Source organism: Orbicella faveolata, unplaced genomic scaffold (assembly GCF_042242905.1).
Source record: "Orbicella faveolata isolate gen_17 unplaced genomic scaffold, um_ofav_v1 contig_1, whole genome shotgun sequence".
NCBI classification, from domain to species: Eukaryota; Metazoa; Cnidaria; class Anthozoa; order Scleractinia; family Merulinidae; genus Orbicella; species Orbicella faveolata.
Genome location: NW_028301536.1, coordinates 30,971,236 through 30,992,634, shown reverse-complemented (window position 1 = coordinate 30,992,634; position 21,399 = coordinate 30,971,236). Strand labels below are relative to the sequence as shown.

The 21,399-nt window shown below is 39.6% G+C and overlaps 3 protein-coding genes across 3 annotated transcripts in view; 2 read left to right on the top strand and 1 right to left on the bottom strand.

Annotated features, from left to right (window-relative positions):
• Positions 1 to 103: 103 nt before the first annotated feature.
• LOC149118741 (astacin-like metalloprotease toxin 2) overlaps positions 104 to 21,399 on the bottom strand; it is a 37,237-nt gene continuing 15,941 nt past the window's right edge. The window contains exons 5-10 of the mRNA XM_089272261.1: positions 20,815 to 20,898; positions 19,863 to 20,005; positions 19,543 to 19,618; positions 6,161 to 6,327; positions 5,908 to 6,031; positions 104 to 176 (exon numbers count right to left, since the gene is read on the bottom strand). Of these exons, the coding sequence (XP_089128387.1) occupies positions 5,909 to 6,031; positions 6,161 to 6,327; positions 19,543 to 19,618; positions 19,863 to 20,005; positions 20,815 to 20,898 (593 nt within the window). The 3' untranslated portion in view covers positions 104 to 176; position 5,908. The remainder of the gene's footprint in view (positions 177 to 5,907; positions 6,032 to 6,160; positions 6,328 to 19,542; positions 19,619 to 19,862; positions 20,006 to 20,814; positions 20,899 to 21,399) is intronic.
• LOC149118745 (uncharacterized) lies at positions 7,262 to 10,177 on the top strand. Its single transcript, XM_089272243.1, has 2 exons — positions 7,262 to 7,450; positions 9,532 to 10,177. The coding sequence occupies exons 1-2, from the start codon at positions 7,402 to 7,404 to the stop codon at positions 9,846 to 9,848; spliced, it is 366 nt and encodes a 121-aa protein (XP_089128369.1). The 5' UTR covers positions 7,262 to 7,401; the 3' UTR covers positions 9,849 to 10,177.
• LOC110053532 (uncharacterized) lies at positions 16,153 to 17,455 on the top strand. The gene is made up of 2 exons (XM_020759772.2): positions 16,153 to 16,364; positions 16,837 to 17,455. The coding sequence occupies exons 1-2, from the start codon at positions 16,316 to 16,318 to the stop codon at positions 17,145 to 17,147; spliced, it is 360 nt and encodes a 119-aa protein (XP_020615431.1). The 5' UTR covers positions 16,153 to 16,315; the 3' UTR covers positions 17,148 to 17,455.

The following is a 21,399-nucleotide window of genomic DNA, read 5'->3' as shown; positions in this document are numbered from 1 at the left end:
GTTGAAGTTTCGTACGGGTAAATTAAAGCAGGTCCGGATCTGACTAGACGCTAGAAAGAAGGGGTCGACACAAAAATCTCAGTCGACCAAATGAATGAAACAGAAATGACGCCATTTTATTGTGGCCTTAATTAAGTCTTGAACATTGCTTGTTACTCACTTTGAGCTCCGGACACCTGTGAAGCGAAACAAAATAACATTGTTATAGTCTCTGTATTCGGTTCCGGTTTCATTAGAGTTCTGAGGCGGCACTAATTTAACAGTGAAAATGCGGTAATTCGACGGTTTGGTTCACGTTCTACCTCCAAAAGGGAAAATTTCATTTATGTTTTGTACCAGACAGCTAAGAAATGTACCCTACGTATCAAGTGACATGATGTCACCACATATTAGCAAACTACGGTGGCGTCTTCTGGTGTGTACTAAGTACCCGACAGAATGTCAGCTAAGAGCTACCTATTTCCTTGTAATAACCGTTAACTCTTCCGGCGTGTCAATGTGTCAAAAGTAGTAGAGAAGTAAAGCCTTTTGAAGCTTCTTTAGCATGAAGTAATCGGGGTATTGCGACTCCAACACCCCCTTAACCCCCCCTTACACACCCTCTCTCCCCCCCCCCCCCCCGCTTTGGATCGGAATGTTAACTCATCACAGACATCACAGGCCTCCCTCCCGCCCCCAGCGTTCTGTTAGGTTTTCCACACATTTACTCATCTGGATGGAAAGAGACACTGGGAGAGCACTAGGGAAAAAGGCATGGGGTTATTTTTTTTATTTTTTATTTTTATTTATTTATTTATTTATTTATTTATTTATTTATTTATTTATTTATTTATTTATTTATTTATGTTTCATATCCTGATGTTTTTCGCTCCTTGCTCGCCAAAGGAAGACAAAGTGTTTCAGTATGTTTACCCAAAAGTGGGGGTTTTGAAAACCGGCGGGTGGCTAGTAAGTGAAAGAATCTGTAAACAGCGCCACACAAAAAGGTCGAGGCACTTATTTCAAAGGCTATCAAATAATTCTATTCGATGAAGTTACTGACCCATTTCTGAAAAGAAATGATGGTGTACTAAAACTGCATACACCACAGGCCAATGCGCTGATTTATTATAGCTCGCAGTGTCTCCCTCAAAGGCAGTTCAAAAGAAAAAGGTCAAAGGGCGATATTGTCCCACCAACCGTCCCGAGCATGCTTGGTTAATAGGAGATTTACTATAGAACTGAAAATGTGTAAAAAAGACAACGCACTACCAAAAATTGCAGACACCGTAAACTTCAAGCGCACAATTCTGATTCGATTAGCCTTTAGTCACATGAGCAGTTAAATTTTCAAAAAAAGGAAAAAAATGTTTGGAAATCAAAGAGAAAGGATCTTTTCACTGCAACTGTAATTTTGAGGAAAGCAAGTAAAAAACCGTCAGAAAACCTGTATTGGGGACAATTCCCGGTCCAACACTATGTAAATATTGGACCGGCAATTGAGCAATCTGATTGGTCGATTATTACTTAGTTAATTACTTCTCCTTACTTATAAATTACGACGCGTAACAAACATTTGCCGTAACGGTTGGTTTGGTTCGAACTTGGAACTAACGTCACTAGTGGGTTGAGTTTGTTACGTTGTTTCTCGTCCTTTCTACGAGGGATTTTCCTCAACACAAACGCACAAATACTTTTTACTGCTCTTCCTTGGCGTTTCATGCGTAACTTATTTATATTTTAGACCTTTGTTTTACAACGGTTCCTTCTTCTGGAAACATTTTAATTTATTATCTTGCTTAGTAGGAATTCTCTTAATAAAATGACGTAAATGACAATTTCTTCATGAAATTATCCAATTAAGCGTAATTGATGCTCCTTTCATTGTTGTCCTTTTGTAGCTCTCCTTGGAGAAAAACGTTTACGTCATATAAACAGCATCCATTATGCTACATAATATAATAGTGAACTCTTCGGCAATTTCTCCTAACATGCCGTAGTTCATCACTACTTACTGACGCAATCGCAATTAACAGCAATTAATCAAAATAATGCTGAAAACAAACGGTTTATGTATTTTTGGTTTATTGGTTGTCTTTGTTAATACGTGAAAATTAATCTGTAATTTCCTGTAGTCATGCCGTGACGCACAATTTGGTTAAGTAATTACTAAAAGGACATTTAGATATGCCGGTTATTTTATTTTATTTCATTTCATTTCATTTCATTTCTTTTCATTTCTTTTCTTTTCTTTTCTTTTCTTTTCTTTAATTTCTTTATTTATTTTCTTTATTTTCTTTATTTTTTTAATTTTATTTATATTTATTTATTTGTATTTTTTTCATATAGCAATAACACATTCTCCACAAAAAACTCTTACTATAGTACTGTAACTAACTATACGATTTCAACTGAAAGCAAATTCATGTTCGATTAACGGTCTATCTATCTATATTTTTTATTACGTCAAAAAAAGATTAAAAGTATCATCCTCAATTTCCTGCAAAATTACTGTGACGCGATCATGATTGTTGCGTAAGGACTGAAAAAAAAAGAATTCAAGTGGCAACAAAATTGCTCGACCAGGTATACGTAGCTGACAATTTTCAAAACAGTTGCATAAGATTGCACTAGCAAACATGTCTGAGGTACCACGCTGGAAAGGAGAAAGCGAAAACCAGCAACGGAGTCAAGTCATACACACGGTATGTGATGTTATTGTTTCTTATGTACTTTTTAAGTTACACATGATTTTTGCTTGATGTTATAAGCTTAATTAATTAAAGTCCACCCATCGAGATTCGTTTTTTCACCACAGTTTACTTCTCCATTTTCCGTTTTCTCTGACCTGATAAAGTTCATAAACAGCTTTGCCTGTTATGGTTTTCTTTTATTGCGATCGAGAGCCCAGTCAGTCCAGCCACAAGCTACTTATATATACGATATAAAATTCAAGTAAGAAACAGTGCAACAGTTTCTCAAAAATAATTTTTCAATATCACTTTTTTTTTCTTGGAAACAACCGAGTCAGGTTGTTTTCTAGGTCCACTGTGGCATAAAATGCGGTGTTTAGAGCCTTTTAGTTGAAAATGTAGTTATTGAACACTTCAATTCTGTTAAAATTCCTAAATCACACCCACAAAATTTAAAACCTTGCTTAAGTAGGAGCTAATTGTTTTACCTTGGTTTTTCTGCTTTTTCCAGAGGAGACCGAGTTACTTAAGCCCTCTAAACAACTACAATGATCAGGGTTGGCCTAGCAGTGGACATCGTAGGCCCTTTGAATGGCCACAACGGTGGCAAACAATGGTAAGGGAAGTAAGTGAGTTAATTATGTTCCAATCGTGTAAAATCAAGTCTAATATAATGATGCATGGCTGTCGGCAAGTCCATCTCTTAAAACAACGAAAATCTGTTCCTTATTGCACTGGATATTCTCTACGAAACTTGGCTAGCAACCGAACTGCTGAGTTGTATATTTCTTCCAATACATATGTGGTCTTTTATTTTATTGAAACGAAGCTATTTTTAATTTATAGGCTAGAAAATCAACGTATGATGGCCAACACATTATCGACGGATCGACTTCAAGAAAAAGAGTGAGTCGTGATATCATTAGAGTTAATCCAAGAGACAATACAGCGGCATGCTTCAGGAACACCACGAAAAAGCACTGTTTCACTGTATTATCCTATGAACTGTCCATGTTGAAAAAACTCTTGCCAAATAACTTACTCCAGAATATACAAAGATCGCCGGATACTATTGAATATTTTTCAAACATTTTCTAGGATCTCTCAAATTCCTTCGAATACTGGCTTGATGTTTCTGTTCTATATTCCACAGGCCCATCTGAAAAGTGAAATTAACTACAACTGGGAGAGAGTGATGCACAGTGACAGAACATTGTCTCAGTCGCGAAAAAAACAAAAATCGGGCCTTTTTTTCCACAATGACAACAGCATTGGCAACAAGTTCAAGAAGGTAAAAATCAGCTCTTTCCCCCATTCTCTGCCTACTGCTGTGACATATTGATGAGTCCTAACAATAGTGAACTGTAGCAGTGTCAATGTGCAAAGTACTGCCCACGCCACAGAGCTAGTGTAGGATCCTTGCTGTTTTCAACTGACCTACAGGTATATATTGTAAACCATTTTGTTTTTCAAAAATATGTGGAATACATACAGGAAGTGAAGTGTTCATTTTCTTTTATTATGAGCACTGTACGGTTCTGCAATTGGTCAATACGTTACGCGAAATGTTCGGACTGGGAGATATCTTCTGATATACTCCAGTATGTGAAGGATGATCTCTGGTTCCATCGACACAAAGCAATCAATAATTCTGCTAACAAAGATATTTTTAAAAAGACAACAGGTGCAGTAACTTCCATGACTTTGGCTTTCGAAAAAAAGTATTCGCCTTGACGTTCGAGGAACAAATTTTAATTTGCACGGGCAATTTTGGCGCAAATTTTGTAGCCAGAACTACAAGGTTAGCCTTGCTTCATAACTGAGTATAAAATGGGCAGAAGCAAGTCAGGGATGAACTTAACACAGCAACAAAACGCAATCGTCCGTTGCGGTTACACTATTGGTCTAGGAAAAGCTAATTTAAGTGCCGTCTTGTTTGGTTCAACAAAAGGAATTTGTTTCAGAATCGTCATTAACTGGCAAGCACAGAAGCACTTTACTAGTTGTGCGTCTAAAATTTAACAAGAATTACATTAAGTAACAAAATGGAGGACTAGAATTTCCATTCAAATTATCCTGCTGCATTTTTTTTCTTTAAGTTTTTTACGAGGAAGTCCGCGAATCAATCTGATTTTACAGCACCGGCAATTTTTATTACTGAAGCAGAGGAACGTACAGATATCAGTAAATGGTAAGTAAGGTCGTGATTCAAGATACATATCTGACTCAGCTTATCATGGGTATTAGATTATATCTTGTTGATATTTCAGGTAGCGAAAAATACTATGATTAGGGTAGAATCTGCTATTTCATGGACCGGGTAAGGCAAGATTGACGGAGGGTTCATATATGATTGTTAAGGAAATATTGTTGCAGTTGTATGCAATGTGAAGATAAACACAAACGTTGTACCCTAAACTCCCCGGAGTAACAAACCTTCCCAAATTTTCCAATATGCAGACGATATGCATGCAGTTTGCCACATGGTTGTTCAGAAACAATACACCATTTTGCTGATGCTAGCTCCAGTCCCTTGTGGGGGCAAAATCTGGTCTATTTAATGAATTCATCAGGCCATTTTAGGCCGAGTGATCACTTCTTGCCCCCACAAGGGAATGGAACTAGGAAATATTTGCATCAGCAAAATGGCCTAGCTGCAACGTGAAGAAAAATACGGAAGGTTCTACCCTAGCCCATGGTAACAAGCTGCCTCAGTTTTCCAATATTAAGTGTGACTAAAAAAACTAAACTCCCAGGGAAACTTGAACAATTTAAAGTAAATCCGTCGACAGCTTATTAACTGGCATAGGCTTTAAGTCGAAATTTGTAGTGAGGTTTAGTTAATGCATTTGTATGTCCAGATATTTTGAGATTTTTTACTATTTTATTTAATTTGTCTGTTCTTTTTGTAGAAATATACTTGATGGTCAAGACAGCTAGTGGATGATGCTTAACCGATTTTGCATTAACGATAGTTTGATAAGAGTCGTTTACGCAAGTTGTTGTACAAGTTTCCTAAAATATCGATTACAGGTCGTTTCACTTACTTACTTACTTATATAATTCCCGGGGAGGTGGGTGGAGGAACTGGAGGTAGGGCATTTCCAAAGTCCTGAGGTACATAACGAGTTCACACTCTCTCCAGGCCCTTTTCCGACGCTAAACTCAATCAGAAAGGGGACCCGAAGTCTGAGTATTATTTTAGATAAACTTCCTACAATAGAAAACATGTTACCTTATGATGAGCACTTGTATTTGACGTGGATGTACTTGGACGACAGAACTGCGCACGGGTTTCCATAAACCTCATTAGACGCATGAAGCTCACAGCTACCTTTTCCATCACAAGCTTTCTTTATCTTATAATTGAACAAAATAACAAATAATTTATTTAACAAATAAAGAAGCCTAAGCCATGTATTACACTGTGATAAAACACGACGGGCATTTGAGAACACGAGGGAAATGTAGAAAACTGATCAGGTTACCTTAGCTTCGGATCCGTCAGCTTCACAGTTTGTGTTCACCCCAACACCACATTTAAACATTTGTTTCCTTCCATAGTAAGCGCGTGTTATTTTGATCTTCCTTCCGCCGTAACACGTGACTCTATCTCTGTTGTTCTGACAGATAAACTTTTCGTAGGTGTACGAATCTAGAGATAATAAACCACATAATAAACACAAAGTATTGTTTATTTTGTCAATATTCTAAAGTAGGGAGTTGTTGGAGCTTATAGTTTGACGGTCATTGTTTAGATCGGGTTCTCGTTTTTTGCACTTAAAATATCCGGTTTTGGGTTTGATCGCTGTCGCGGTTTTTCGTTTATCAGTTCTTTTTCAGCATTCGGTTTGTAGTTTTAGTTTTTTGCTTGCCTAGTTGCTAGGTCTTTTTAGATCAGCTCGGTCAATCCGTGTAAGTTAACGTGGTGTGCCAGACATGATGATGCAAATTAGAGTAACAACGAGAGACCACTTCTTGATAAGTGATACATAGAGCGAGTCTGCATTGCAGCCAAATTTGGCCTAAATCTCTTCTATCAGAAAATTTGAGATTGTAATCATCGTCTCTACATCTCGAAGTAGAAGGAGTGTTGGATTGCATGCTAAAATAAGGTTTTTGTTTGCAAATATGAATTTATAGGAAAATTGGCGTTTTTTTGGGAAATATCTAACAGTCGAGGGGAACGTAGTAAGTTACATGTACTACAAGAATATTTTCAGCCTAAAATCGGCAGAAAAATAGGAATATTCAGCCTGGGCCGGAAAAACAATATTCTTATAAAAAAAGAGTGCATCTAGCTTACTACGTTCCCCTCGATCGTTAGATTTCAATTGAAACTGCTTTTATCCATCAGGTAATAGGAGAAATACACATCTGTCGCTGCCGTATCAAGCTTGGTGGATTTGTCTTGAGTTTTCGTCATTATGGTGGACGGGTTTTTCGATTTCGAGTGATTTTTGAGGCGGTCACTCGGTTTACAAAGACATTGTGAACGGTTTTCCGGTTTCCAGTAGGCCCCAGTGCCCTCCCACCACCCTGTACTGTTATGTGTGACGATCACTCCCCAAGCAAGGTCAAGACCTTTTCAAAAGCAGTGTTACTTCTCATATTTCGAAAGTGCTTTTAGCGGAGCACCTCTCGGTCATAAGTTCGCGTCCAAATCTTAGAGTTTTTTTAATCGATAATATTCAAACAGGTTGAATTTCAACTACTCTACGACAAACGAATGGCAGCATTGTTATTCACGCTCGCTTTTATATCACTTTTGCCTCAAGGTAAGTGTTTAATATGGTACATGTATTCTCTGTCTACTGGCGACGTTCCATATTTAACGTTGACAGTGCGTTGACGCCTTATAATCTAGAATAAGACAGACTGCCCGTGTGTTCCAAGGTTGAGATCAACGTTTGTCGAAGTAAGACTCCATCGTCGTAGATTTAAAGATGGAAAACATTAATTTCGCTTGTTCGAGCATCGGGCACGGTCAATACAGCCATTTCCGCGCTGAACGCAAAAGTGAAAGGAATTGAATTTTATCGATTTTTTAATCGTAGAGGTCTATTGCGCTCCGTCGACGGAGCTTGTGTTTTTAAGACAAGACGTATCTAGCCACGAGCCTTTTCGAATTGTCCCTAAAGGCGTTTTCACGCAGGACGTCAGGGATGTGTCGAAAACGAAGACCCAAAAACGAAGACCGAAGACCTAAGACCCTGTGGTCTAAAACGAAGACCCACCGGTCTAAAACGAAGACCCACTGGTCTAAAACGAAGACCCACCGGTCTAAAACGAAGACCCCACCGGTCTAAAACGAAGACCCACCGGTCTAAAACGAAGACCCACCGGTCTAAAACGAAGGCCCACTGGTCTAAAACGAAGACCCACCGGTCTAAAGCCTTTTTTTCTTCAGGAAAGACTATACACTAGGCTATATTGCTTTCGTTTTTGTAGCGCATAAATTAAAATGTCATCTGAGCGCGCGGCAAACTTGACAGTTGCTTTATCTCATTCGGTACAACGAGTCAAATTGTGTAACGCAATGAAATTCCAACAGTATAGAAATATACGTTTTAGTGACGATTTTAGTATAATTTGTCGTCACCAATATTCTGTTTTTCGAATGCATATGAGCAAATTATGATGAGGTGACTTCATTACTTTGCTTTACTGTACTTATCATATAAAGGCGCAAAGGTCCACTGTACGTGACTCGCAAATTTATTCCCCACGTGCTACAAGAATTTGATTTTCCCAGGAAAATTACGTTAGCACCCTCACATTCTTCAGGGAAATACTATACACTACAATCTTGGACAAAATAAATGGAACACCTGGACCACCCCTCCCCTCCCCCCCCCCCCCACCCCCCATTTCAATGATGCCAAAATGGCGCGTTTTTGCTCCTTCGCGCCTTCATCATTGCTTTGTGGGGGAAGGGGGTTAATTGTTCCTTTTTATTCTGTCCAAGATTGTAGGCTAAATTGCTCTCATTTTTTTAGCTCATAAATTAAAATGTCATCTGAGCGCGCGACAAACTTGATAGGTACTTTATCTCAATCGGTACAACGTGTCAAATTGTATAACGCAGTTAAATTCCAACAGTATAAAAATATACGTTTTAGTGACGATTTTATTTCGTCACCAATATTTGTAATTGATGATATATTGGCCAAGTGTAAAAACGAACAACAGTTACAGAACTGTTGCGGTTTTGATATATGTCAAAAGTGTATATTTCTATACTGTTGGAATTTCATTGCGTTACACAATTTGACTCGTTGTACCGAATGAGATAAAGCAACTGTCAAGTTTGCCGCGCGCTCAGATGACATTTTAATTTATGCGCTACAAAAACGAAAGCAATATAGCCTAGTGTATAGTCTTTCCTGAGGAAAAAAAGGTTTTAGACCGGTGGGTCTTCGTTTTAGACCAGTGGGTCTTCGTTTTAGACCAGTGGGTCTTCGTTTTAGACCGGTGGGTCTTCGTTTTAGACCGGTGGGTCTTCGTTTTAGACCGGTGGGTCTTCGTTTTAGACCGGTGGGTCTTCGTTTTAGACCAGTGGATCTTCGTTTTAGACCGGTGGATCTTCGTTTTAGACCAGTGGGTCTTCGTTTTAGACCACAGGGTCTTCGTTTTAGACCGGTGGGTCTTCGTTTTAGACCAGTGGGTCTTCGTTTTAGACCAGTGGGTCTTCGTTTTAGACCACAGGGTCTTAGGTCTTCGGTCCTCATTTTTGGGTCTTCGTTTTCGACACATCCGGACGTCAGGGCCGAACCGTACAACTACGAGCTTTTAGAAGCTAACTAGAAACCGATTTGTATTTCTTTGTATTGTTATCTAATTATTTATCTTTCCACAGCTCTGGGTCTCGACTGTTGGGGTTGTCACTCGACTAAGTCATGGGCCGACTGCGAAAACAATCTGGTATCGAGGTTTTGTGATGATGATCCAGATTGGGCTTGCATGACAAAAGTTATACATATTACAAAAACCAGATACGGAAACGGTGAGACCTACTACATGAAGGAGTGTGGGCCGCGTGCAGAGTGTGACGCAGCGCAATGCAACATGAAAATACGTAATACAACGTATCGATGCCAGTTAGAGTGCTGTTGTCATGACAACTGCAACACGGGGGTTCTCTTGCCAATGGCTACTGAAGCAGGCGTTGTTTGAAAGCGCAGACCTTGCATAATACTTCCTATCAACTGAACTGACCTTATACTCAACATAATAAGCTCTGGGCTACCAAGACACAAGAATATGGCACAATGGACTGACATTTTGGCTTCAATTCTTGCGGTTAAAAACGGTATATTAGTACACGGAGTTAAGCTTTTCACTATCAAAGGACGAACTTAATTCAAATGTCGCCATGATTCTTTCTAACTGTTACATTTTGTTCTTAAAACCCTCCTGTCTTGCAATTAAAACGAAACAAAGTTGGCAATACTTTTGGCTGTTTTGAAAATAAAAAGTAAGACTTTTCAAGTCCTGCTATGGAAGTGAAGCCTGTTTTAGTGCGCTATCATCCTTTTTTACTAAACTAAGATTACACATTACGAGCTAAACTGAAAACCGCAGTCACAGGCAAATAAACTAAATGCAGTTACGCGTACAGAAACGCACACTTTTGAAACTGCTGTTGTACATCCTACCTTATGAAACTGAATTTGCAGTATGTGTCCACTTACGCTAAATTGAATATCAATTCGAAAGAAAATGAAAACAGAATTACCTATGTGCTTTCCGACTCGCCCCACGCGAACAGAACCGGCGAATAAACTCGAGCTCATCTCGTTGATGACGTGTAACTGGTACATGAATTCCAGCTTTGAAATGGGAATCCCTAGAACTGGAATAAAAACACCGCTTGTAGGGTTTGTAAAAACACTTCAAGTGGAGTTTTAATCCAGTTGTAATAGTTACAAAGTTATCCAAGCTTCCACAGTGCCGTAGCAAGTGCTAAACGTTTGAACTCAGAGATGCTGGAATTTTCTAATTCGCCATGGTGACTAATTGTTGTCGTCAGAAGAAATGCGAGAATCCTGGGTGCTAGACATGTTTGCGCGATATTTTCCAGCAAGAATAAGGTCTCCTGAACTCTCTCTTCGCCGCTCTTTTTTTCACTAGTTCCACCGCCCGAACTAAATATGTAAGTTCGGCCGGCAAGTAAATGGGTTATTGACCAACCGTGACATCAGGATGGCTGGATGTCAAGCTTTTCGGTCCGTAAACATAAAAAAATTTCGAAAGCAATATTCAGATATCTTACTGAGACTGGGAAAACTTTCGCAAAAGTGATCATCTGTCGGCAAATTCGAGGAAAAGTTGGAAAGCACATTTTTTAAGATAAAAATTATGCGCTGAACGCGAAAATTCTGTTTACCAAGCCTGATTCTGCCATTTTAACCTTCAAATCAGCTATTTATAATGAAATACATAATTAAGACATGACATCGAGGCTATATGTTCTATCACGTCACAACACACGGTAAACTCTTTAAATATCAACAAAATGCAGCGGGTGACAGTCGCAGTATGTTTATAAAGTACTCTGTCGGTATTACATGGTAATCACGAGATTTTCTGTTCACGTGACTCGAAAACGAGGCCAAAAGCTATTTTCCTGATTCAGTTAAGGACGGTGCTTACTAAACACATAGGTTTTTGCGCTAGGTTAGGGCCATGCGGAAAACGAAGGTCTTTGCATGGGCTATCGAAATCCACAAAGAAAAATTGGGGTAGCCAAGCATTTTTTCCGAGATAATTAGCCTTGAATCTCAACAAAAATGCTGACATCAGCATTTTGCTGAAAAAAATAAGGAAAGGATATTTCTTCACAGATTTCCTACGCATTCACCTTTCCATACAGAAAAGCAAACACATTTTTAAGGATCTTAAAACTACATGGTAAATGGTAACGTAAAAACCATTTTGGTATGTTCTTAAAAACAGAATCGTTGCAACAGCGCTTTTATCGTCTCTGAAAGTCTTTCTCTGGTTCAGCTAAAATACAGTCTTAATACCTTTTGCTCGCAACCAGAAAGTAATCACGTGTTTAATAGGCTTGCCGGTTCCACTTGGTGCATGGTAATCCTACATTCCGGCTGCCACACTTCATTGTTTTACATCCTGACTTGCAGCCACAGTTTACCATCTCGTCACAGGTTTCAGGTACAGGGGCAAGAGACATCAGCTTGGGTACGAGCTTGTCATTCAGTCTCAACCAGCCCATAGTCTCTGGAAGTGAAAGGATAGGGTTTGTAAGGTGGGCTTGTTTCCATATCATTGCTTGGAAGTGAGCCCTTCTAATATGCAATCACGCTGCATCACCCGTCGGGTGAAGAATTTCTGGTGACCGACATCTGGAAAACAACGTTGCGTGTGCTTCATTGCAGCTCTCAGTATCAGCAACATTATATACTCTGCAGATGAACTTCTCAGCAGACGTCATTGTCAAGTCATCCAGGTTACCATTTCCTAGGTTTCTCAGCAGCATATGGTGTTCTGTGAACTTCTTCCACGATGTTTTCTTGCTATGGCCAGCAAAGTAGGAGACAGTGTCGCACCCTGTTATCGCACGAAAGGAGAGAATGGTTTCTACTTCAGGAATTATTTCCTTCAGACGTTCACAAATCTTGTGGATTGGCAGATACTTAGGCTTCTTTCATGTCCCAGCTCTCATCCATAACTGCTTGCAGCTCATTTTGTCCAGGTGTGAAAATAAAAGAAAGAAAACATTTGTGTCTTGACATGAGACGACAAGGAATTTTGCATCTGAGAGTACACAGTGTAGAATCATTCAAGTGTCTGCCTCTTCAAGGAAACCTTTAAGCGCTCTGATGTCAATGTTCGGGCGGGAATACTTGACTGCATCTTCCACCACCAACAGTGACGATCTTATTGACTGGGGCTCCCGCAAGAAGTTTATCTGATAAGAAACGTGCTAGATCTGCCTTGTATTCATCGAGGGCCACGAAGTTGGACCAGGACTTGGGTAGCAGTACTGAGCCATCTTCAATAATTCTTCGAATGGGCGCATGGCCTCGAGAATGCTTCTTTCTAGTTGCGCACTTGATCGACGTTTCTCTGTATCTGTCAAATGTCACGTCTATTCGATCAAAGTCCTTTCCAGAGGCAAGAACAGCTTTCACAAATTTATCCCCATTTAGCGCCATTACCAGTGCTTGACCATCTACTATTATCGTCGATCTCCCTGCGATTGGCGTGACCCGACGACGTTCCGTTCCGCTACTCAAAAGTTCCATTATGACCGATTTATTTCCAGTGCGCAGCTGACTACTGGCATCAAAGATGGCAAGGGGAACTGCCATTAGTTCACGGCTGAGGATTTGAGGCAAATCTACTCTTCTACCAACATAGCTGTAATGATGCGCTGAAGCCGAGAGTGTTTCTGTCGGCTTTGATGGCCGCACACTTTTTAGCATCTTTCTTTTTGACCTGTTCGCGTTAAGTAGGGACTCTTCTATCTCTGTCGTTGCCACTTCTTTGGTGACCATGTTCTGCAACCTTTCAGGGATTGTTGCTTGTTTTTTGACGTTGAAAACATTCGCTTGACGCAGCAAAGTAATAACTTTCTTCCCATCGGAATTATCCTGCAGTTTCCTTGACGGGTTGGACTCGTTGCATGTGATCTGATATCGTTGGCAACATGGAACATCTTCCTTGTTAATACAGCAATATGTGCTCGGAGGTTATATGACAGTGTCCATCTACACAGCGCTGCTGTTGTCCTTGTTATGCCCACTATCCCACCACCTCTCTTTCCGGTAGCACTGAGCCACTCCTGACCTTGATCCAGATCTACCTGATTAAATTGTCGACAAGAACCTTTCACAACCCTTTCACAACCCAGTTGCCTTTGTCAAACTCGGTTTTTACCTCTACTGGAAGCCGTTTCATTTGCGCAAAATACACAGTACCCTATCGAGTGTAATGGATGGGAAAGTGGCAGCATCTTTTGAAAGGCATACAGATGTAGGTCCCACATTCTCTCTCTCTGACTCTTTTTTTTTTACCCCTGGCATATATAATACACTCCTCGAATGAAACAGGAGGGGCAGATCGTTTTAAACTCCTCCGTTCTTCCATTATTTATAACCATGTAATCTCTCAACGCAACCCGCCATGGAGCTCTCCGAGTTAACCAGCTCAATTTAGCAGCCAGGCAATTTTACTAGGACTGGGACCGCTGCGCAGGAGAAAACGCTTTACCAATTGAAACTTTTCAATGAAGTTAGATTCATCGAATGAAAACGTCTTTAATTCATAATCGGAACTTAGTAAGGTTTCTCTTTTCGAACTCCAAGTGCCTTTATTTTTAATTCAAATTTGAATCATTTGCAAGCTGACAATTTTCTTACACGCGTAGCTTTTAGATTATTCAACCATTAAATTACAACGCTAGAGGGTCAATAAACAAAATCTATTTGTTAAAAACTTTACACACAATAATAAAAAAATATATATCTATTTCTTGAAGTGGACATATCTTCGCGGTTGCAGTCTGCATAAATGACCTCTGGAGATGAAATAGTTTCGACATAACATGTCTAACTCAAGCATCCACTATCAATTTGGGCTTTTTTCTAGAGAAATATTTATAGTAAGCTGATTTAGAAACACATTTGGATTCAAACTATCTTGAAAAAAAAGGGAAAACAGTTTTGCTTCGTTTGCATGCCCCGTATTTGGGTCAGTTATTTAAAGCTGCAATTTCACGGTTAAAAACTCAAAATCAGGTCTAGTAAAAAACTTTTTCGTGTTCAGCGCATAATTTTCATCTAAACAATTGTGTTTACCAACTTTTCCTCGAGTTTGCCGACAGAAGTTTCAAGTCGCAGGCTTTCTTGGAATTTGTTCCAGTCTATCTGGACCGAACACCCTTGATCAGTGCGACATACAAGCCGCCATTTCCTTGCAGGATACAGCGGACAATCCCAGACAGGCAACATAGCAACCATCCTGGCAACCATCCAGGCTCTCAACGTTGGTGGCACGAGCAAAGCCGTCGGCGAACGACTTTGCTCCTGCCGCAACGCATGAGAGACTGCTCGCAGGCTACATACTGGCCGAGCGGCCACAGCCAATCACAGCGCAGGATTTGGATCATGTTGCCAGGTCGCAGTCCTAACTGTAATAAGTTTCTGTAACCAAACGTAATGTTACTGAATCGCTTGGACAAAATGGATCGCAAACAGCATGGCATAAAGATGATTTGTAAAGTCAGGAATGAAGGTTAGAGGTTTACTTCTTTCTCATTACAATTTTTTCATACATACGTTGAGTAATGGACAAAACATTTTCAACGAGAGCAAGACTTCGCATAAATAACTTTCAATTTCCTGGTAAAATTATTTCCGTAAACGAGTTTTCTGATAATCTTTTCTTCGGTGTGTTTTATTGTCTAACTGGCTAAACTATCAAATTCATTTCTCTGAAGACAGGCTCCCCCAGGTGTCCATTGTGACCCTCACTCCCGAAATTTTATTTCATTTCCAGAATGTCCTTTCTGATGCAGGAACTCATTCACAATTGCAAATGGGACCTATCTAATTTACTTGTCAATTTAAACACTATTCAAATTAAGAAATAATTTGGACAGCTCGCAGAATGAACAAATAATAATCGTAGGTGCTTGTATGGATGTTTTGGATTACAATATCATTAAAGTAAGTCTATTATGTTTGGACTAACCTGCTGGACAGTTGTAATGTAAATTGACTTGTTGTCTAGTTTTACGGTCATTGTTTAGATCGGGTTCTCGTTTTTTTCACTTAAAATATCCGGTTTTGGGTTTGATCGCTGTCGCGGTTTTTCGTTTATCATTTCTTTTTCAGCATTCTGTTTGCGGTTTTAGTTTTTCGCTTGCCTAGTTGCTAGGTGTTTTTAGATCAGCTCGGTCAATCCGTGTAAGTTCACGTGGTGTGCCAGACATGATGATGCAAACTAGAGTAACAGCGAGAGACCACTTCTTGATAAGTGATACATGGAGCGAGTCTGTATTGCAGCCAAATTTGGCCTAAATCTCTTCTATCAGAAAAATTGAGATTAGAATCATCGTCTCTACACCTTGAAGTGGAAGGGAGTGTTAGTTTGCATGCTAAAATGAGGTTTTTGTTTGCAAATATGCATTTGTAACAAAAAATGCCGTTTTTTGGATAACAATCGAGGGGAACGTAGTAAGCTATTTAGCTTACTACGTTCCATTTGATTGTTAGATTTCAATTGAAGATGCTTTTATCCTTCATAATAGGAAAACTACACATCTGTCGCTGCCGTATCAAGCTTGGTGGATTTGCCTTAAGGTTTCGTCATTATGGTGGACGGGTTTTCGATTTCGAGTGATTTTTAAGGCGGTCACTCGGTTTACAAAGACATTGTGAACGGTTTTCCGGTTTCCAGTAGGCCCCAGTGCCCTCCCGCAACCCTGTACTGTTATGTGTGACGATCACTCCCCAAGCAAGGTCAAGATCTTTTCAAAAGCAGTGTTACTTCTCAGATTTCGAAAGCGTTTTTAGCTGAACACTCTTCGGTCAAAAGTTCGCGTCTAAATCTTAAAGTTTTTTTAATCGATAATATTCAAACAGGTTGAATTTCAACTACTCTACGACAAACGGATGGCAGCATTGTTATTCACGCTCGCTTTTATATTACTTTTGCATCAAGGTACGTGTTTAATAGCAGTCTAATGGCGGTAGCCAGTTTACATTTAGTATTTCAGTTCTGTCTGCTGGCGAAGTTCCATATTTAACGTTAACGCCATACAATCTAGAGAAAGACAAACTGTCGGTTTGTTCCAAGGTTTAGATCAATGTTTGTCGAAGTATATAAGACTCCGTCGCAAACATTAACGTCGCTTGTTCGAGTTTCGGGCATGGTCAATACAGCCATTTCCGCGCTGAACACAGAAGTGAAAGGAATTGAATTTTATCGATTTTTTAATCGCAGAGGGCTATTGCTCTCAGTCGACGGAGCTTGTGTTTTTAAGACAAAACGTATCTAGCCATGAGCCTTTTCGAATTGTCCCTAAAGGCGTTTTCACGCAGGACGTCAGGGCCCAACCGTACAACTACGAGCTTTTAGAAGCTAACTTGAAACCGACTTGTATTTTGTTATCTAATTATTTATCTTTCCACAGCTCTGGGTCTCGACTGTTGGGGTTGTTACTCGAATAAGTCATGGGCCGACTGCGAAAACAATCTGGTATCGAGGTTTTGTGACGATCATCCAGATTGGGTTTGCAAGACAATAGTTATTACAAAAACCAGATACGGAAGCGCTGAGACCTACTACATGAAGGAGTGTGGGCCGCGTGAAGAGTGTGACGCAGCGCGATGCAACGTGGAAATGCGTAACACAACGCATCGATGCCAGTTAGAGTGCTGTTGTCATGACAACTGCAACACGGGGGTTCTCTTGCCAATGGCTACTGAAGCAGGCGTTGTTTGAAAGCACAGACCTTGCATAATACTTCCTATCAAATTGACATTATACTCAACATAATAAGCCCTGGGCTAAGAAGACACAAGAATACGGAACAATGGACTGACATTTTAGCTTCCTGCGGTTAAAAATGGTGTATTAGTACATGGAGTTAAGTTTTTCACTATCAAAGGACGAACTTAATTCAAATGACGCTATGATTCTTTTTAACTGTTACATTTTGTTCTTAAAACCCTCCTGTCTTGCCAATGAAACGAAACAAAGTTGGCAATACTTTTGGCTGTTTCGAAAATAAAAATGAAGACTTTCCATAAGCTTGAAGTCCTGCTATGGAAGTGAAGCCTGTTTTGGTGCGCTATCATCCTTTTTTCACTAAACTAAGATTACACATTACGAGCTAAACTGAAAACCGCAGTCACAGGCAAATAAACTAAATGCAGTTACGCGTAAAAAAACGCACACTTTTCAAACTGCTGTTGTACATCCTACCTTATGAAACTGAATTTGCAGTATGTGTCCACTTACGCTAAATTGAATTTCAATTCGAAAGAAAAGGAAAAAAGAATTACCTATGTGCTTTCCGACTCGCCCCACGCGAACAGAACCGGCGAATAAACTCGAGCTCATCTCGTTGGATGACGTGTAACTGACACGCGAATTCCAGCTTTGAAATGGGAATCCCTAGAACTGGAATAAAAACACCGCTTGTAGGGTTTAGAAAAACACTTCAAGTGGAGTTTTTAATCCAATTGTAATAACTACAAAGTTATCCAAGCTTCCACAGTGCTGTAGTAAGTGCTAAACGTTTGAACTCAGAGATGTTGGAATTTTCTAATTTGCCATGGTGACTAATTGTTGTCGTCAGAAGAAATGCGAGAACCTTGGGTGCTAGACATGTTTGCGAGTGGGAAAGTGATATTTTCCAGCAAGAATAAGGTCTCCTGAACTCTCTCTTCGCCGCTCTTTTTTTCACTAGTTCCACCGCCTGAACTACATATGTAAGTTAGACCGGCCAATAAATGGGTTATTGACCAACCGTGACATCAGGATGGCTGGATATCAAGCTTTTCGGTCCTTAAACATAAAAAAAAATTCGACACCAATATTCAGATATCTGGACCGAACACCCTTGATTAGTACGACATACAAACCGCCATTTCCTTGCAGGATACAACGGACAATCCCAGGCAGGCAACATAGCAACCATCCTGGCAACCATCCAGGCTCTCAACGTTGGTGGCACGAGCAAAGCCGTCGGCGAACGACTTTGCTCCTGCCGCAACGCATGAGAGACTGCTCGCAGGCTACATATTGGCCGAGCGGCCACAGCCAATCACAGCGCAGGATTTGGATCATGTTGCCAGGTCGCAGTGCTTACTGTAATAAGTTTCTGTAGCCAAACGTAATGTTACTGAATCGCTTGGACAAAATGGATCGCAAACAGCATGGCATAAAGATGATTTGTTAAGTCAGGAATGAAGGTTAGAGGTTTGCTTCTTTCTCATTACAATTTTTTTCATACATACGTTGAGTAATGGACAAAACATTTTCAACGAGAGCAAGACTTCGCATAAATAACTTTCAATTTCCTGGTAAAATTATTTCCGTAAACGAGTTTTCTGATAATCTTTTCTTCGGTGTGTTTTATTGTCTAACTGGCTAAACTATCAAATTTATTTCTCTGACAGGTTCTCAAGACAGGTTCCCCCAGGTGTCCACTGTGACCCCCACTCCTCGCTGTCCATAGGATTTCAATGCAAGCCGCAAACTCGATTTAATGCCTGTTCCGTGTTTTTTGTCGTCACCTTTCTAAAGAGAACTCTGCCAAGGAAACACCTAAAATACCTCCGAAGTAAATTTTTAAACGCTTTAGATAAGTGAAATTTTATTTCATTTGCAGAATATCTTTTCTGATGCGGGAACTCATTCACAATTGCAAATGGGACCTATCTAATTTACTTGTCAATTTAAACACTATTCAAATTAAGAAATAATTTGGACAGCTCGCAGAATGAACAAATAATAATCGAAGGTGCTTGTATGGAATTTGTGGCTTACAATATCGTTAAAGTAAGTCTATTATGTTTGGACTAACCTGCTGGACAGCTGTAATGCAAATTGACTTGTTTTCTAGTTTCACGGTCATTGTTTAGATCGGGTTCTCGTTTTTTGCACTTAAAATATCCGGTTTTGGGTTTGATCGCTGTCGCGGTTTTTCGTTTATCAGTTCTTTTTCAGCATTCGGTTTGCGGTTTTAGTTTTTTGCTTGCCTAGTTGCTAGGTCTTTTTAGATCAGCTCGGACGTCAATCCGTGTACGTTCACGTGTAATAATCGTAGATGCTTGTATGGAAATTTTGGCTTACAATATCGTTAAAGTAAGTCTATTATGTTTGGACTAACCTGCTGGACAGCTGTAACGTAAATTGACTTGCTGAATGTCGATATCGCTTAGTGTTTGCCAGTGCCCTATCGTTTCCTGTATAAACATTTAACAACGAAAAATTGTTGGTTAAAAAATTGCAGCGTTATTTGACCTTATTTTTTCAAATGAAAACCAAACAGCATAACGTGAATAAACTGTTCAATAGCTTTCGTTTATAAATGGTGGGGAGCTAGGGCTTCAACATTTTGTATTGTTCAAGACAATTAGTATCAGTTTTAAGTGTCTAGTGAAAGGAATAATATTTACTTATTTGTTTACTTTTTATTTTCCAACTCACCCCCGATTTTTTGGGAACCAAAGTCTTCTCGTCATTTTTGGAGGCGAACCCATCTCCGTAATGCATGATGCTTGAGTAGTCATATGGAGTCACATACGAGATTGGTTCACTATCGTTTTGTTTTGTGAAGTCCCAGCCACGTCCTAGCAGAAAATGAATACCAGCCATAAATTGAGATGAGATGTGTTGCCAGATTTTTCTACTGTAAATATTTTAAATGTTATCAGGCTTGGTAAAAAATGTCAAAATCAAAGACACTCGCTGTATTCTTCTCACAAGCATGGGACTTTTGACATTCCACCAAGAAATTTTAAACTGCTAACGAGCGCTCTACAAATATCTCAGTGAACATGAGTCTATCTATGGTTGCTGAATTTTTTGCCAACACCTTATGACTGGTTTTCATTAGCACATAAGCACAAGCGCAAGCATTAGAACGCGAGTGATATATGCTCAAGTATAAGGACAATGTAGTCGTAAGATAAAATAAGATAAGAACTTTACTACTGTGTCGAAGTCGCTAGCATACAATGTAAACTAATTGGGGACACCTATCTACAAATACTTATCTAATAATTAATAACATATGAATATGTAAGTATATGCAAGTATATAAAATATATAGAACAAAAAATGAGTCATGCAATAAATTCAATCGCGACGTACAATCATTACTCCCTTTGTCCCAGAGTCTGCAAAGATGACAAAACGAATGTGGTGCACATGGACCCACTATTTCTTTCTACAATCGAGTAAGGTTGGTATCTCTGTGGCATCCGTTCTTTGTTCTGCATGTGCTTATGTCTTTGCTAATGCACCCATGACAACCTATCTTAACAGCCAAACCGAAGTGGTAACAGGTATATGATTCATTCCTGTATTTAGCTCGACCCTCTTTACCATTAGCATTTGTACAACCATTATTAATAGGCAGTTAAGAGTTACGTATAACCTTCTTTAATGTTCTCCCACTTGACTGTCACATAGTCGTCACGGTCTGGACGCGTGTGCTCATGTAAATATCCAATCACGTGACCTAACGTAAACCAAACAGCGGTATGAAATCCATATCGAGCAGATGAATCAAACCATTCAATTTCATTGATTACTCGAGCGCTCGAACATGTGCATAATGTGATCCTAGGTTAGAAAACAGGATAAATCGAACTTTCTCGGTGATGGTATGATGTCATTCGTGATCAACCTTGTTTCCGTGTGTATTGAGAAAAAAATTAAACATACATATTTGTCACCGACCTATCGTGAGAAAGGTAAGTGCTTTTTTCTTGCAAGTTTACGGATTGAGCTACAGGCGAGGTAAACTTAAGGGCCCATTAACCGATTTATGCGCGCTTACTTACGTCTGCCTAAGCACGGAAAATAAAAATAACTCAAAAACTTACAAATTCGCTCACGTTTTATGTAATAAACGACGGACGAAGGCTAAAACTACGAAGGCACTTTATTAAAACTGAATACGAAATGGATAATCGTGGCTTTTTCTACTCCTGGGCTACCGCGCCTAACTTGGTAACCA